Source organism: Sturnus vulgaris, chromosome 4, assembly GCF_052056855.1.
Source record: "Sturnus vulgaris isolate bStuVul1 chromosome 4, bStuVul1.hap1, whole genome shotgun sequence".
In the NCBI taxonomy this organism is placed as follows: domain Eukaryota; kingdom Metazoa; phylum Chordata; class Aves; order Passeriformes; family Sturnidae; genus Sturnus; species Sturnus vulgaris.
Window position 1 is genome coordinate 72,850,357 of NC_142246.1, and position 17,128 is coordinate 72,867,484.

Sequence of the window (17,128 nt, forward strand, 5' to 3'; positions counted from 1 at the left end):
GTCGCGGCGTCGTGACGTCACGCGGGGCGCTGCGGCGGGAAGTTCGGAAAGGCGGCGGCTGCCACAGCGATCCCCGTTCCGGCCCAAGTCTCGGTCCCGGAGCCGCTGGGTAGGGTCGGGGTGTCCGCCCGGGCCCCGGGAATGGCGGGGGGCTGCGGTGGCGCAGGGGCGGCTCTCTGAGAGGCGGCGCTGGCGCTGAAGGGAATGGATGTGGAGGAAGGCTGGGAAGGGGCTGTGTGGAGGCGGTGGCTCCCACAGCAGCGCCTCCCTCTGCCCGTGGCGTTCCTTCCCCCGGGAGTCATCCTAAGGGCTCTGCTCTAATAATTTAAGGAGTAACTCTGTCATAAAAGTTGGCATGTCCAAGGATTTTCACCTTATGAAGTACCCAAGGGATGGCAACCATAAGAAACAGCGCGAATCTTTCCCCTTTCCGTCCTACAAACCGCTTATAACCAATCCAGTATATATAGTATATAAAAATTTATTTTAACATATCTCTCGCCCTAACTTCAGATATGCAAAGAGATCTGGCTTCACGGGGAGCTGGTTTGAGAGTCAGTTATTTTTTGCATGAGCTAAACATGCATGACCAACTCCACACCTGTGACAAAAGTAGTCTGGTAAAAGCTTCTTTTTTTTTTTTTTTTTTTTACTTCGGGTTTTAAATTCAAGTTATTCTGAATAAGAGTATTCAGGGCTGCTAGCCATTCGTTTAAATGAATGAATTCTTCTAAAAGCTGGGAAATATCTTGACATATATTAAGAAAAGAGGGTCTTTTGTTTTTTTTTTTTTACCAGCAATATGTTAGATTGTTGTTGAGATTTCTCTTTAAAATGCCCTCAGGAGCTGTAACCCACTGGTTTGATACTGTGGGAATTGCATCTAATTATTTTATTTTAAGGTGAAAAAACAAGTAATTTTTTTCCACACTTTTCCTTCACAGCTCTGGTGCATCCTGACTATTTCTCTGTCTCTCAGGCTATGGGAAGATGTGGATATTTGTGAAATAAGCTGTTGGATGATTGTGTTGCTGAAGCAATGGCCTCTCAAGAATTTACTGTGAGTGATTTTTAACCCTATGCAATTAAGTAGGATTAAGTTTAAAGACTGTAGCTGTTGAAATACTTGGACGTTTTCTTACTTTTTTTTTCAATATTTTATACATTTTAAACAGGTGTTATACACTCACCAAAAGATGAAAAAATCAAAAACTTGGCAAGATGGAATTCTGAAGGTTAGAACTGGCAAAAACCAGGTGAAAATTCAGATTTAACACTGTTGGATTTGATATCATCTGTTACTGCCAGTGGCAGTCTAGTTGATTTGTGAAATAACTGGTTATTTAAAATCTTATTTTTATGTTGCAGGCCACTTTGTTTGATGATAAAGGACAATGTTTGGAGAGTATTTTTATAAAATCTCAGGTATATTTTGTTGTTCAGAGTTGTTATTTTTATATCTGTTTGTAGTTGGTCTTTCAGGCAGCATTTCAAACACTTGTTTGGTAGCCAAGACAGTAATTTTTCTAGTTTTTGATATAAAACTCTGCTACAGTGCAAATAATGGAAAGGAAAAACAGCTTCTATTTATGAGTAGATCTTACTGTTTGTCCAGAAAGTTTCATGGAATTTTTCTCCTTTTGTTATAAAAGCAGTGTTACAGTAATATATGACGTAATCATTGAAGTGCTAATGCTTTTTGGAATATATGTATAAATCAAAGTATTATTATCTGTGATATAGTAGGTGTAAGTACCTGATTTTTTTTACATGTAAATACTTAAAAGACTGTAATTATTTAAAATAAAAGTATATAATACCTCTTATTATAATACCTATATTATGTGCAGACTGCTGGTCTCTCTTTTCCAGGTGACTCCTGGAGATGATTTTGAAAGTGAGCGATACTTAATCACAGTTGAAGCAGTCAAAGTGAGTGAAAAGGCCTCTGAAAACCAGCCCAAGAAAGCAGAAGTTCCAGCAGTGGATAGAAACGGTGCAAAACCTGCTCTTCTACCCCCAAGACATCTCCTTGTTGGCTTGAAAAGGAAGTTTACGGTGTGTTTTTGTTCCAGATTTTTATGTCTCATGCTTAAATGCATTATAAAACACAAGGGACACATCATTCTGTGAATGGTAAATGTATACATAATTTCTTCCTGCCTTTTTTTTTTTTTTGAGCTGTAATCCAGAATATATTTTTTCCACATTTAAGAAATTTGGTTTAGCAGGATTGCTATTACTGAGCCTGTAGTAAAGATCACAAGGGCTTGAGGTTGTTTCTATGCACCTGTGGAATCCTCATGTGGATTTGATCAGAATGTAGTTCATGGAGTGTGCCCCATTTTCAACATTGGATTACAAAATGTGGATTAATTGAAAATTTCTCTCCTAGGGGTTCCAAGGGCCACGCCAAGTTGAGAAGAAAACACCAGCTGTGGAAGATGAGGGAAAACCAACAGCATTGGCTTTATCTAAGGAGTACCAAGGGAATTTTCCATCCAAGTTTTACATCAGCTCTCCGTTGTTTTCCACCATTCGCAAGAAGGATGCAGAAACAAACCCCTCTGCAGGCTGTCAGGAAGAGGGATGGAAGGACAATGGCAGAGAGCAAATGTCTGTGTCCTCACTGCTTTCAGCTCCCTTTAGTGACAGCTGTGAGCAGACAGGGCAGCACAACTCCAATCAGTTTGTTGTGAAGCCACAATCTCCTCTCCTTCCTGAGCACGCTGGTCCTGGGGCAGTGTCCCACCACATCAGGAGCACAGCACAGATAATTGCTCTTCTGAAGTCTAAACCAGCACAAGGACACAGAGAACAAACATCTGGAGTCACAGGTTGTCTTTCCAAGTTTCAGGCAGCAGAAAATGCAGATTTATGTGACAAAAAAAGCCCTGTTCTCCCTGCTTTTTCAGGCGACCCTGCCAAAGGACTCGTTCCAGGTACTCAGCACCTGCCTTTTATACAGGGAACTGTAAATGATAAAAAGGACTGGAATGCTCAAACGCTTCCAAACTCACCTGAACGACCTTGTGGTGAAGAACTCACAGGACAGAGACAAGACAAAAAGGTAAATAATTTAAGTCAAGATTTAAAAGATCACTTGAACGCCAATAGTTACTTCCTACCTGAGTCCACTGTAAGTAGAACAAGTGACAGTCAGTTTGTCCCATCCTCAGGTGACATTTCACTTTCACCGAGTCCATCTACCTTTGAAAACGGTCCCTTTGGACACAGGGAGCATTCAGGGACTGACAGTCTTAGGGAGACTTTGTCTGTGAAGATGCAGAGTGAGCTTCCTCCAAGACAAAATTCAGAGGGAGTGTCTAGTGACCCGGAGCTCTCTGGGGATGTGACATGGACTGAAGCTGCAATTGTGAAGGAGGAGTTCAATTTGCAGGGCACAGACTGTAGTCCTGATGGGGAACTCATGGAGGTTAGCTTTAACCTGATGGAGACTTTTGATTTTAATGACACAGATGATGAAGATGTGGGTGAAAGAGAAGGGAAGGACTTCTCTGAGGGAGACTCTTCACGGAGCCCAGGTTGCTTACAGGGAGAAGGCCTAGCACAAGATGCTGCATTGAGGCCTCATTTGAAGCCTCATTCTTGCTGTGAAGTAGAGACACACAGCAAAAATGAAGTCAAATGTTCCAGTTTTGATGGAGAGAGGGGTACACCACCCCAGTTTTGTGACAGTGATACCGGGAGAACTGCAGAAGACGCTGCAAACCAGACCAGAATCGAAGTGCACCTTTTAGGTGATGGATGCAACACAAAAGAGATCAGTGAGAGTCAATCAAGTTTTGAAGCCATAAACAAAGAGGAGGATCTGGATGGCTGTGCAGCATTCACCGTTAATGGCACATCCTGGATAAAAAACCAGCACTCTGATCTCTTTCCTGGTGACACCAATGTTAATGAATGTCACCCTGAAAACAGGGTGCTTGAGGCAACTGGAAATCTTGCAGATAGTTCTCCCAGCAGAATAATTTCTGCCATGGACAAAAAGACCAAGGAAGGAGTTACACAGGTTGGGTGCATGGAATCCCCAGATGTTGGCACAGAGCACTTCTGGGGTACTAAGAGTGATGACATTAAGCCAGACAGCCCTCTGCTGGTTTTGTCACAAAAATCAGATCCTTTAGGATCAGGTTATTCATCTCCAGAGGAAACAGCATCAGGAGAAACTGCATTGGAAAATGCAGAGAGTGTAACTGCTTCTCCTGAAGCCTGCAAAGGAGAAACAATAGGGGTGGATTGCCTGAAATGCCCAGCAGTGGCTGAGAATTCCACAGGACTCCCTGATCTGGTGAATGATATCACTCTTCTGAGAGCTTTGACTCAGCATAGCACAGCATTAGAGAGCTTGCAAAAGATGGAGGAAAATGCCAGCATGTTCTGTGAAACTGACACTTCTAAGGACACACTTGAATCCCTTGAAAAGGATGAAGGTTAGGTCAGCTTGTATTTTAAACTGGATTCTGTATGTCTGCACTTGTTTAATTTCTCTCATTTCTCCTGATATTTAGAAATACTTTTAGAGTGATGTGTTATGAAGGTTCCCTCGTGCAGTTTTTACTGTTTAAAGCAGCATTGTGAGCTCCAAATCTGTTTCTGTTTGCTCTCACTCAAACTAACAATTAGTGTGCAATTTGTTGCATGGGTAAGGTTAGCAAGACCTGTAAATATTCAGATGTTTGCATGTAAAAAACCCCCAGAATATTGACTGTACTTTTCTGTCTGTACTGTACTGTAACTCACTGTACTTTTCCATCTCTTGTAGCTGTAAAAGAGTTTACAGAAATGCCTTACTCAGAAAGTTTACAGGCATCTTCCTGTTCATACTTTGATTCTCCTGGCCTTATGGTAACCAATTTTTGACTACATATATTTATCTGTACAAGATAAATTCATTTTCCACCTGGCTCCTGGAATAAAATTCTTGGTTTATGGAACCATCGAGGTTGAGCTACAAATTGCATAGAGGCATTGTTTATGAAGTTGATAATAAAAAGAAGATGTTATCCTGACAATATTCAGGAGGCCTCACGTATGACAAGAAACTTAATGGAAATTGTATTATTTAGTGATGTTTAATATTCCATTAATACATCTGGTACTTCTCCGTCCCTATCTCGTCTTTTACCACTTTTTTTTTCCCCCTACTACCTTTTTAAATACATGGCTTTCCTTGGAATTTTAGCATTTGGGTTGAAATACACCGAGAAAACTGTTTGTGTTTGATAATTCACATTCATTTTTATCCAGTGCTATTAACAGCCTTTTTTCTTTCTCAATCCATCTAAAGCTTAAACAAAGATTTTGGAAATCCTTCCCTTTTTCCTGTTCTGTTTGAAAAGCAAACATAGTTTCTTATCCTGTCATGATTGGTCCTGGCTTCCAAATAAAAAGGCTGTAACTGAAAAGGCTTCCTTCGTACAACTGCAAGACATTTCTTAGCCTAAATTTTCACTTTAAATGGTTATTAAATTGTTAGACTAATTAGGTTTCGATACTTTCTTATGCAGCCCAACTGTGTGGACAATTTATTACAGAAGACAGAGGCATATATTGTACCAATAGCAGCAGCCCAAAGAGACCCTGGGACATCTGACTGGCAACCAAAGGTACCATCTCTGGAAATGAAGTATAATTAACAGTGTTTCCTAAATTTCAGTTAAATGGTTTGCTAATTGTAATATACTAAGTCTTAATAAAATTTTAACCAGTTCTCATAATTTATAGTACAGTTCACTGCGGGAAGTTTTCTAGGAGAGTTTTAAATTCAAATTACAGGAAAAAAGAAAACAGGTTTTTTTCTTTCTCTCCTGCAGTGTCAACAGATTATTTTTGTTTTATGTATAAAAAGTACCTGTGTTGACTGTAGACAGTTGCAGTGCAGTTTTTACTTGCTGTTAGTGATAATTCCAATGCATTGTGTAGCCTGTTGCCTTCCAAGGGCACCAAGTGAAAGGATCAGCAGCTAGTGAGGTCATGTTGAGAGCTCCATGCTCCCAGCTAGGATGGCAGCAGCACCCTGAGAACATGGACTTTGCAGCTGAGACATTTTTCCCACCCCTCTTTTCAAGAAATTATGACCTTTATGACTTCAGACAGGTAAAACTTTTTTTTGTTCAGTTATTCTTACTAATCATAGTGCAAAAAATTATGCTGTCAATTTAGGATAGGAAATAGTTCATTTTAAAACTTCTACAATCATGTCAAAATCAATTCTTTTTACTTACCTTTGTCATAGAACTTAGGTTTTTTTCTGCTCCTTTGATCAGTTGCACTTTGAAAAAAAGAAGATCCACAGTTTAATTTCTATCAAGTTTTTGCTTTTTTTTTTTCTTTTAATAAAGTCTTCAGGTTCCAGGAGCCTTCATAAGGATGATGTTGACATTATCAGAGAAGGGAATTTTCAAATGAAGTCTGATGTTATTGAAGAGCCATTAATAAATCAGTCCTGTAAGTAAAAGTAAAAGGAGAAGGGCAGTGATTGGCCTCAAAATTTCTGCATGACTTCAGGGCTTCATGTGTTTTTCCTAGCACTGGCATTGAATGTGTCTCCTGAAGTTTCACCTTGGACAATGTCATGCTCACCCTCTGACCTGAGGCAAGCACAGTGGACTGCCTGGGAACCTGGCAAGGTGGGGATTGACAGTTTCTTGCAGATATTTTTGGCTTTATTTCCTGTGTGTTCATGGGAATTTCTTATTTTTGACGCTGTTTCATCACAGCTCTGAGAGACATTTCAATTATTTAGAGATGAGAGAGGGAATACTGATAAAAGCTGTAATCAGGGTTTTTTCCAGTCATTTACCTGCCATGTTCATTCTTTACCTGTAGATCTCATCAGAACCAACTTCCCCAATTGATCCAGACTCTACAATTTCACCACCTTGGGAAAATGAGGAGACTATTGGAGACATCCAGGAGCCCCTGACACATGGGATCTTAGCAAGTGAACCAGAACTCCCAGATTTTTTTTTCAGTAAGAATTTGCAGTTTTATACTGGCACCTCACAGTGTTTTAGCTGAAAAATCTCTGATTCTTGAAGCACAATGAATTGGGCTATCATAGACAGTTACTCTGCCAATTATATTTTCCTCAAAGAGACTTTAGTGGGGGAATTTAGTTTCATAAAGAAAAATCTGCTTCTCATTTGGGGGCAAAAAGGCTGTAAGCTAAGCTTCTAAATGATACCCATGTTTTTATTTACCTTCTTTTAATTTTCTTCCATATTCAACTGTCCTCTGGCACTCTCCCATTTGACATTTATCTGTAGCTGTCACTAATGATAATTTAGTCAGAAGGATGCTTTTTGGTAGTAAGAGCTTATTTATTTGCATTGTTTAATATTAATTCATAGGTTTGTGGGTTATCTTTTGGAAAATGCAGCAAATGTTAAGCTGGGTGCTTTCTAATTGGCAGCTGTCAGTGCCATTAGATTAATGACCTCCAAAACACAACCATGTTTAAATAATTGTCTTTTATATAAGCAGAGAGGCTACACAATGTGTTCTGAATGTGGAGATTTCAAAGAATTAAAACTAATTAAAAGAATCACACAAAATCCATCCTTTAGTGTAATGCTGCACAGGAACACTCCAGAGAGCTTCCCAGTTAAAAGACAGGATATAAGAGGAAGAACTTAGAATTCTTTCCTTTTTGTACATCTGAAGTGCCATCCCTAGGTGCCACAAGTTGTTTGTAAGCTGTATTTGCCCCACAGCCCGGGAGGAATCCAGCTGTGCAGAGGGATGCAGCCTCCCAGCATTCAAGCCCACAGTGAAAACACGAACTCCATTTGTCACTCTTCCTGCCACCGATGAGATTCCTGACACGTTTGACCCCACTGAGAGCGAGGAGGTGCAGCAATCTTTGGGCTCTTCAGGAGGCCATTTGTGCAGGGAGCCAGTGGCATTTCCTAGGAGTGCTCCTGGCCCCGAGGACAGGAATTGTGAAACCTCTGTGTGCGGGGAGTACATGGAAGATGGACAAAGGGGATCTGTGCCACCAGTGCTCCCTAATGGGACTGCCCAACACAGACAAAGCAAGTGGCTGAAGTATCAAAGCAGTGCTCAGTGTGATTTGATCCCTGAAAACAGCGCTGATGAGGAAGAGAACGATGACATCTGTGCCCAGAGCATCCTCGGAATGCTGCCAGGTGACACAGGAGAGGGCAGAGCCCTGAATCCAAGTGTGAATCCCAGTGCTCCCAGCTCTGCACCGCTGCTGCCAGCCGGGAGCTCGCCTGGGGAACGCTCCAGGGCTGCAAACAGCAGCCTCCCAGATCTGGTTTCAGAGGGGAAGGTACTTTCCCTGCACTTAAGGCAGACACCTTTGGCTGCAGCCACACAAAAGGTGTTGAGTCACCTGAGCTGCCACGCCTCGACAGGAGACAGCCAGGTGTGTAACTGTTGAAGCAAACACAGCTATCACTGACACAAACATTTCCCTGGCCAAAGGCACTGCATTTATCTGATTTCCTGCAAGATATTATCAGTTTGATTGGATGAAATCTTTCGACCGATGTAGTGACACGAGAAAAAATGTATTTTTTTAAGTGCCGTGACTAATCTTTTGTAAATGTAATTCCTTGGCGCACACACAGTGCCAGACTTAGATTTTTAATCTGAATGTTGATGGCAGGAAGGTGAAAGAAAAGCTGCTGGGCTGTTTTGACATCTGTAATTGGTAAGAAATTGTGTGCACAAAGGCTTTTTCTTAATTGTGGTATCACTATCATTTTAATGAATACCTATTTTTGCTTCAAGGCATAGTCTCTGACTTCAAAATATTATAAATTCCTTCACCTTTAGTTGTGTAAAAGTCAAGTTATGGCACTGAATAAGGACCTACAAAATTTAACACTGCTGTTTGTGGCCAGTAGACAAATGGAGTAAATTGAGGGGAAACACCAGACCAACCACAAGTCAGGTTTTTAAAGTTGTCAAATGATTTTGAGAGTTGAAGAACATGTTAACAATCGTTTTTTCAAGTTTTTAGTTCTTTAAAACTGTCCAGTACAATATTGGTGTGAAGTAGAGGTGAGGAAATAACTAATATATTTGATATATATACTGGTATACACATTGTGTGTGTTTATATATATATATATGTCAAATACACCTGTATATAAAACGGTGTTAAAAATGGGGTTTGTGTGTTCCTTCCCCATGCCTAGTGCTGAAAAACATGATTTTGAACTACATAATTTACTCTAAAGCCTTTGGAAGTATTATCTGTGTTATAAATGCAGGCTGTTTGGCAAGGGGCAGATTTTACTCTCACGGTGCATCCTAACTGGCAGCTCAAGATCTAGGAACATGTATTTTTACAAATCTGCAAAACTTGTCTCATTCAAGGTCTTAGAGTTTTTAATGGTTTATTTTCATGGATCTTTTTAGGATGTAACAATTTCTGAGTTGTCTTTTCCTCCTGTGGATAAAGTGAAACATGCCAGTCTTCCTAAAAGAAAGATTTCCATCCCAGCTGTGTTTCAGTCTCACACTCACTACAAACAGGTTTTTAAAGCTGCTCTGACAGGTAAGTCTCTGCTCTGTGAAATGCTGTAATTTTAAACATTGCCTATTAAAGTAACAGAGTGCATTTAATTTTTTGTATATGTAACGAAATATATTCAGTCTATACCCAAAATTGCAAAGACAAAACAAAAAGAGAATACATTTCTGTTCAACTGGGCTGTTTTCCAGTCTTAAGATTCCTAAGCCTTTTTTTTCCCCCTGGAATAAGTGGATTTTGCAGGTCACATGATTTCTTTTAGGACTCAGATTAAATATTTTGATTTGGGATGGAAATCCTGCAATGAAAATATATTTGTTTGAATGTTGTGTACCTGTGTAAGCATTTTAAGGCTGTGCCAATGATTCTGTTGTTCTCCATTCTCTACCCAGAGCAATTGAACATCATGCTGTTTGAGTTGGCACAGAGGCTGCACACTGCCCTCTCCAAAGTGGATATATCATTTTATTCTGCTGTGAAAGGTGGGCAAGGCCAGAGCCAAGGAAGCTGTGCTCCACTCTGCAGCCACATGAACCCTGCCAAGCTGGTGATGGTCAAAAAAGAAGGTCAAAACAAGGTGATGTTTATTCCTCGTGTTTTTACACTTTTGGGTGAAAGCATTCATGGCTTTCTCTTTTTCTTGTGTGTTTTTGTGCTCATGGTCTCTTTTTTTTCCCTCCCTTGCCCTGCAGGGTCGTTTGTTCTATGCCTGTAATGCCCCAAAAGCTGAGCAGTGTTCTTTTTTCAAGTGGATTGAAGATGTGAACCCCACACAGACAAAATCCACACCGAGTGCAGTGCTCCATGATATAAAAAGTATTGGGACATACCTCAGGAGTCAAAAGATTGCTGTCTATGAGGAATGCCAGCTTTTGGTGAGGTATCCTGAAATGCTGTGCACTTCTCTCTAGTGCTGTGTGAATTCAGGGTTTATAAATATTCCAGTAGCTCAGGATTTCAGCAGGATTTAAGATGTTTTCTCTACCTTTAAAGAGTAAAAATTTCTTTCTGTAAAGAAATGCAAGAGCTGAATTAGTGAAGGAAAAATATTTATAGCAATTATATTTCTTTTAAGCAAGATTCAAAACTGCTGACCAACAACTTGATCAATTGCTTAATGTTACAACTGTTGCATTTGAATTATTGTTTATTTAATCTTGAGTAGGAGAATTTGGTTTATTCTCTTCAAGATTCTAATTTTAATGCCAGAAGTCATCTCAAAGGCTATTCTGTGCTATTTAACTGTAGAGGAAACAATTTAATTGTGGCTGAATATGAGGGATTTTTCCAGTCAAGATAAAAGTGTTTTAAACTGGTTAATGTAAGATGATTTACACCCACTTTGTCCAATCTGTGGAAGTTTCTTATTTTTCATGCTGAAAATGTGCTGATTGTTTACTTACTTCTTTTTTTAATATAACAATTTCCCAGGAAAGCCTTTGAAATTCCAACACAGAGGTACAGTAAGTTCAAGAAATTTATGAATACACCTGCCAGCTTTGATGGTGACTCCAAACCCAAATTATACCTGAAACTAAGCAGAAAAGAGCATTCTTCTCTCTATAGCAAAGGTGAGCACTTCTTAAACATCAGATTTAAAAGGTGGCATTAGGAGAACCTTATGAGGACTCTGTCTTTTTTTTGGCAGATGACATCTGGGTTGTTTCAAAGACTCTAAACTTTGATCCCATTGATACTTTCATTGCCAGCAGTGCTTTCTTTGGACCATCCTCCAACAATGAAATAGAATTGCTACCACTGAAAGGCTACAGTCCCTCCAACTGGAGATCAAACAGTGAGTTCCACAGCAAATCATTCAGAACTGTGGGAAACAAATAAAGAAAAATCCAGCCAGCAATGAAGGATGAGTTTAGAATTTCTCAAATCTAGTACATGATTTAACTCACAGTATTTTTTTCCCCTGCATGTTTGAATATGTAATTTGAATGCAGTAATTAATGCAATTAAACCTGCAAAGTAGCTGGCAAATTCCAAATGGGTGGGGAAGAAATGAGAATAATATAAAGAAAGTAGTAAATTATATAATATTATATACAATGCAAGTTGACTCTCAGAGTGTAAGTAAAAGGAATGTGTTTTTACTGTCCTTGAAAAATAAAATGCAGAAACCTCGAACAATATTTATATATCTATATCAATATCTATATTTATATAAAAAGTCGTATATTAAATCTGTGATTCTGCACACAAGTTTCTTGGTTTTGCTGTTGAATTGAGTTAAAGCTTTGGGGTTGTTTTGTTTTCCAAATGAAGAAGATAAAATCTGTTAATGACTCTTTTGGCATTTTAAAATTCATTTCTTTAGCTAATTTAAATTTCTGCTCATTTAATTTCTTTCTTGTTTTTCTGTGGCTTTTTCCAGTGTGTGTTCATGCCTTGCTGGTTTGTAATGCCAGTGGTGAGCTGGCATCCTTAAGGAACATGGAGGAGCACTTCAATCCATCCACATTACCACTAATACCTTATCTTCTGAAAATGTGAGTTATTGTTCTGTGATACTGTGAGCAGGTCATGAAACAGCAGCAGTCCAGTGTAGGAATATCAGAACCTGGAGGTACAAATTAGGTCATAGCATGACTTTTGGCTATTTTTGTTTTCTTAGGAATTTTAATTCTGAAAATGGTACAAAAAGAGTCAACAAAAGGAAATTTACTCCACCTGCCATGAGCCTGAAATGCTCCATGATGTCTGGCCCTGTGAGCTCTGAAGTGGCAATGGGAGTGGCTGAAGAGATGATCCAAAGGTTCTCCCTGAACCCGGACCAAGCAGCATCACTGATGCACATAGCTCAGATGATGACGTCCTGTGAAAACCCCAAACCAGGGCAACAACATCAGAGCTTCCCCATCACAATCATCCGTGGTACACAGCCAGGAATTGTGACATTTGCTGCTCTTGTATCTTTGCAAAAATGTTGATAAATGTGAAATGCCATTAATATGAAATGCCAGAATCAGCCCCTCTTATAATGACCGTGGCATTAGTACATCCATTGTCAGCACAGAGCTTTTGACCCTTAAATTTTCATTCTGCCTTTTGCAGGATTTCACTGCAGCATAGGAGGTTTTGCCTAGAAATACCTATACACAAAATCAGAGTTTTTTAGTGTCCTCTGCTTCTTTCTTTTCATATGGAAACCACTTTTTATCATGTATTAGCTTTGTTTTTCTAAGTGCAAGGTTGCCCCGGGATACTGGGAGCTGCTGAAGCAATCTCATGCAGTATTTTTAGAGGAATCACAGCATAACTGAAGTTAAAGCAATTGATTCAAACTTTCTAGGAAATTCTCACTTGTAACTTGAGCTTTTTCTTCCAAAATACCAGGTGTTTTTGGAGCTGGCAAGAGCTACTTGCTGTCTGTGGTGATCTTGTTCCTCGTGCAGCTCTTTGAAAGCAGTGAAGCTACAGAGGGTCCAAGGGCAACTCCATGGAAACTTCTCATTGCTTCTTCCACCAATGTTGCTGTGGACAGGATACTGCTGGGGTGGGTTACTGAGGTTTTATGGACTCTTCTTCCAAAACCAATAATGCACTTAAATTGTAGTGATAATTGTGTTGGTATTTCCTGTAAAACACATCAAAAAGATTAATTTCTTTCCCTAGAAAGTGCCACACACAAGAAAAAGCTACATAAAAGATTTACAGAAGACTACTTTAGGCTCTACTCTCATCAAATTTACTATTAAAATCCATCATGAAAAAGTAATACTGCTCAGGAGTTTTTGGGATGTAGCAGTAGGGGAAGGAGGAGCAGAGAGAATCAAATTTGTGAAAATTCAGCATGAAGTTAGCATGAAATAAACACGTGGTTTGCAAGGAAAAAGGAAGGGAAGATACACATGGAAGACTATGAGAGGGGAAGCATCAAAGTATTAAGCATTTTTGAGGCAAATCATGATTAGGTAATTTATTTTGATCTTCTTGAATTACTGAGGTTCTTCATCTTATTAATCACCAAACTTTGTGCTCCTCAGTGTTCTGATCTGTCTTTTGAAACCGCTTTTGAAGTTTTCAGTATTTCTTTTTTCCATTTCTTTAATGTTTATCATCTCTTTTTCTTTAAAGTCTGCTTGATCTTGGATTTGAGGATTTTATAAGAGTGGGAAGTATAAGGAAAATCACGAAAGCAATTCTTCCCCATAGGTAAGAAACATTGAGAGATCTGAAGCAATTTGGGGTAGGTTAATACATTGTTGTACTAACATTGCTGTTGTGTATAAAGTATGGTTATTTTTCCAAGAGCTGCTATTTTCAGTTATCATAATGTATGTTACAAAATGTTCTTTGAAGTTTACATGCAGGCTCAGGAAATGAAAACGAGCAGCTGAAAGAGCTGCTTGCTCTCATGAAAGAAGATTTGACTCCGGCTGAAAAAATTTATGTCAGGAAGAGCATTGAGCAGCATAAACTGGGGACCAATAAAACTATTCTGCAACAGGTACAGTCAAAGAGATGGGATGGGAAAGCAGGAATTTGCTGTGTCTTATCCACAGGGCCCAGCAAATGGAAAGTGGGAATCCCCTCTCACACCTGCCAAGCTCCTGATTTTGAAATATAAAGTGAATGTTAGGTTTGATTCCACTGGTATAGCTTAGTGTCCTGTTTCTAAAAATAAATTTAGGTGTAATCTGTGGTGCACAGAGATTAACTCTGAAATGATCTTAATTTTTTGCCTTCCCATTTTCTCCTCGCTCATGGCAGGTGAAGGTGGTTGGAGTGACGTGTGCTGCCTGCCCTTTCCCTTGCCTGAACACGCTCAGGTTTCCTGTGGTGATGCTGGATGAGTGCAGCCAGATGACTGAGCCTGCTTCTCTCCTTCCCATTGCCAGGTACAGCCTGCCTGTGGGCCTTCAGCAGGGACACAAGCTCCAAGTAGTGCCCAACTCCACACCTTCTTGAGCACGTGAACCCTGAGGTCTCGCCTTAGAGAGCAAGAAGAGTGATTTAAACTGAGGCCTGTCCTTAGGTGTTGTTAAACTGGGGTGGAGAAGGGAGACTGATGGAAAGCAATGTGATACAGAAACACAGCACTCTCTTTGGTTATGAACATTTTAACATCCTTTTTAGAAAACTTTTTTTTGTTTTTTCACATTCTTATTTAGGTTTCAGTGTGAAAAGCTTGTCCTTGTTGGAGACCCCAAGCAACTGCCACCAACTATTCAAGGGTCTGAGAGTGTTCATGAGCAGGGATTGGAGCAGACTCTCTTTGACCGGCTCTGCTTAATGGTAGGTGCTGCTGAACACACCTCTGGAAAAGGTGGAGAGTGGAATTGTAGGTCCCCTGAAGTCACTAGGGGAATTCTGGTTCGGGTGTGAGAGGATCAGGATCTCAGCATTGCAAAATATCATAAAATCACAGAACGGTTTGGGTGGAAAGGGACCTCAAAGGTCACCTAATCCAACCCCCCCACCACAGACAGGGACACCTTCCCCTAGACCAGGCTGCTCTGAGCTCCATCCACATGAACTCTCCCCAGTGCCAACTTCTCGATCCTCATTCTTTAGGGACATAACCCAGTTGTTCTTCGGACCCAGTACCGCTGTCACCCTGCCCTCAGTGCCATCGCCAACGAGCTGTTCTACGATGGCAACCTCATCGATGGCATTTCTGAGGAGGACAGGACTCCTCTAGTGGAATGGCTTCCAACACTCTGCTTTTATAGTGTCCATGGCATGGAGCAAGTAAGTTCCTCAACACTTCTTATGTGTACTTCTTATATAAAAAGTCAATATTGTAGTTTTTCCTCCATTCCATTTCTTTTTACGTTGTTGGTGAGAACAAATTTGGCAATTTTTTTCCCTCTTTGCCAGATTGAAAGAGACAACAGCTTTTATAACATGGCAGAAGCACATTTTACAGTCAAGCTCATCCAGTCTCTGATTGCGAGTGGAATAGAAGGAGCTGCTATTGGTGTGATTACCCTTTATAAATCACAAATGTATAAGGTTTGTATCATAAATCAGTAATAAAAATCAATAAAGCCATTGTCAAAAACCTACTCGTACACTGGGTAGCCAGACTCTGCACTATTCCTACAAGCCCTATTCCCTGGTTCTTTGCCCACAGATCCAGAATTTGCTCAGTGGAGTTCACTCTGAGGCCTTTGAAGTCAAACCTGTCCAAGTGTCCACGGTGGACGCGTTCCAAGGGGCTGAGAGGGAAATCATTGTCCTGTCGTGTGTCAGAACGAGGCAGTTTGGGTTCATAGACTCCGAGAGGAGGATGAACGTGGCACTAACAAGGGCCAAGAGGCACCTGCTGATTGTGGGGAGTCTGCCCTGTCTGAGCAGGAACAGGCTCTGGGGAAGAGTAATTCACCACTGCAAAGGTAAGAGTTTCTTTGCTGGAGTTTTTTGAAACCATGTGCCTCATTTTTTAAATTGTGTATAATACACCTTATAGTGTTTATATACTGTATAATAATATATAAAATAATACATGGTATGTACACTAGAGCAACCACTATATTCATTACTATTCATTATATTCATTATATAAACTCCAATTTTTCACATTACATAGAAAATCTACTATATTGCAAGAAAATCCAAGAACGTGCAAGTTGCACATTTGCAGTTTTACCTGCAAACTCTTTTTATACTCAAAGGGTTTTTTTTAATCCAGTAATAGAACTTTACCTGCCTGGGTGACATCAAAGAAAGCATCTTGTTAGTGACTGAACTCTGAAGAGCCGTTTTCCAAGCAGAAATATCACAGCCAGTCAATACTCTTGGGGAAATAGATGTTGGCATTGCCAGGGGCTGATTCCACGATGGATGCTGTAGAGAGATGTAATTATCCTGTTTATTGCTGCTTTTAGGATGGGAAAATGGCTTGCAACATGCAAGCCAGTGTGAGCAACAGCTAAATGACGTTCTCAAGTCTTACTTGGAGAATTGGGAGGAAGAAGAACGGAGTAAGAAAAAGGAAAAATAAAATATGTACTGATTTTATGAACAAAATATTTAACTGCTTGTTATAGCAATAGCTCTGGTAACTTTAAATCTAGTATTTATTTAATGTGGGGTATTTTTGTTTGGATGTCAGTGCACTGATGCTGGTCATATGACTGAAAATTATTAAATTGACTTTATTTGGTTGATAATCATGAATAGAGTGACTTTATCTGCTTGAGAAGTGAACTCCTTTCATGCTTACAGTGTAGTTAATGATATTAGTGGTATTTCATTGTTCTTCACATCAAACCCCATGGTATTTTAGAACAATTCTGTCACTTTCCATTTTTACAGGTAGGTCACATCCAGGAAGCAGCTTGGCTATCACAATTGAAAGGCCCCTTCCACAGCTCTGGGGAAAATCTTATGTACCATCCAGGGCCTACAAGAGAGCTGGAGAGATAGGACAAGGGGGGAATGTCTTCAGATGCCATAGGATGAGATCAGCTGGGATATTATAGGGAGAAATTCTTCCGTGGGAGGGTAGGGAGGCACTGGCACAGGTTGCCCAGAGGAGCTGTGGCTGCCCCACGGCTGTTAGTGTTCAAGGCTAGGCTGGACGGTGCTGGTGAGCAATGCTGCAGTGTTGTCCCTTCTGACAGGTGCCCGACACCCCGG

At 40.2% G+C, this 17,128-nt stretch overlaps 1 protein-coding gene and 1 long non-coding RNA gene across 3 annotated transcripts; one reads left to right on the forward strand and one right to left on the reverse strand.

Moving 5' to 3' along the window:
- Nucleotides 1-30: 30 nt before the first annotated feature.
- Nucleotides 31-16,659, forward strand: ZGRF1 (zinc finger GRF-type containing 1). 2 transcript variants are annotated; one of them, XM_088164288.1, is made up of 28 exons: nt 31-109; nt 945-1,060; nt 1,176-1,256; nt 1,369-1,425; nt 1,873-2,058; nt 2,396-4,454; nt 4,787-4,869; nt 5,532-5,630; nt 6,366-6,471; nt 6,553-6,653; nt 6,853-6,997; nt 7,740-8,416; nt 9,418-9,556; nt 9,925-10,109; nt 10,225-10,412; nt 10,964-11,103; nt 11,181-11,327; nt 11,916-12,030; nt 12,156-12,415; nt 12,878-13,037; nt 13,619-13,696; nt 13,844-13,991; nt 14,255-14,382; nt 14,656-14,779; nt 15,059-15,235; nt 15,365-15,499; nt 15,621-15,882; nt 16,375-16,659. In XM_088164288.1, the coding sequence occupies exons 2-28, from the start codon at nt 1,040-1,042 to the stop codon at nt 16,488-16,490; spliced, it is 6,117 nt and encodes a 2,038-aa protein (XP_088020414.1). In that variant the 5' UTR covers nt 31-109; nt 945-1,039; the 3' UTR covers nt 16,491-16,659. The 2 variants fall into 2 exon arrangements, with proteins under 2 accessions (XP_088020414.1, XP_088020415.1); XM_088164289.1 differs by lacking the exon at nt 4,787-4,869 and having other exon boundaries at nt 2,396-3,070.
- On the reverse strand, nt 10,073-16,380 carry LOC148224101 (uncharacterized). Its single transcript, XR_015803474.1, has 3 exons — nt 16,193-16,380; nt 12,845-13,118; nt 10,073-10,540 (listed from the first exon to the last, which is right to left on the reverse strand). It is a non-coding gene; the product is annotated as an uncharacterized LOC148224101 (long non-coding RNA).
- Nucleotides 16,660-17,128: the final 469 nt, after the last annotated feature.

Excerpts from the sequence above, each read along its gene's own strand:
- ZGRF1 (XM_088164288.1), top strand. The coding sequence starts at position 1,040 with ATGGCCTCTCAAGAATTTACT. Across the intron at positions 11,328-11,915 it reads CTCCAACTGGAGATCAAACA|TGTGTGTTCATGCCTTGCTG; the intron begins GTGAGTTCCACA and ends GGCTTTTTCCAG. Across the intron at positions 14,383-14,655 it reads TCTCTCCTTCCCATTGCCAG|GTTTCAGTGTGAAAAGCTTG; the intron begins GTACAGCCTGCC and ends ATTCTTATTTAG.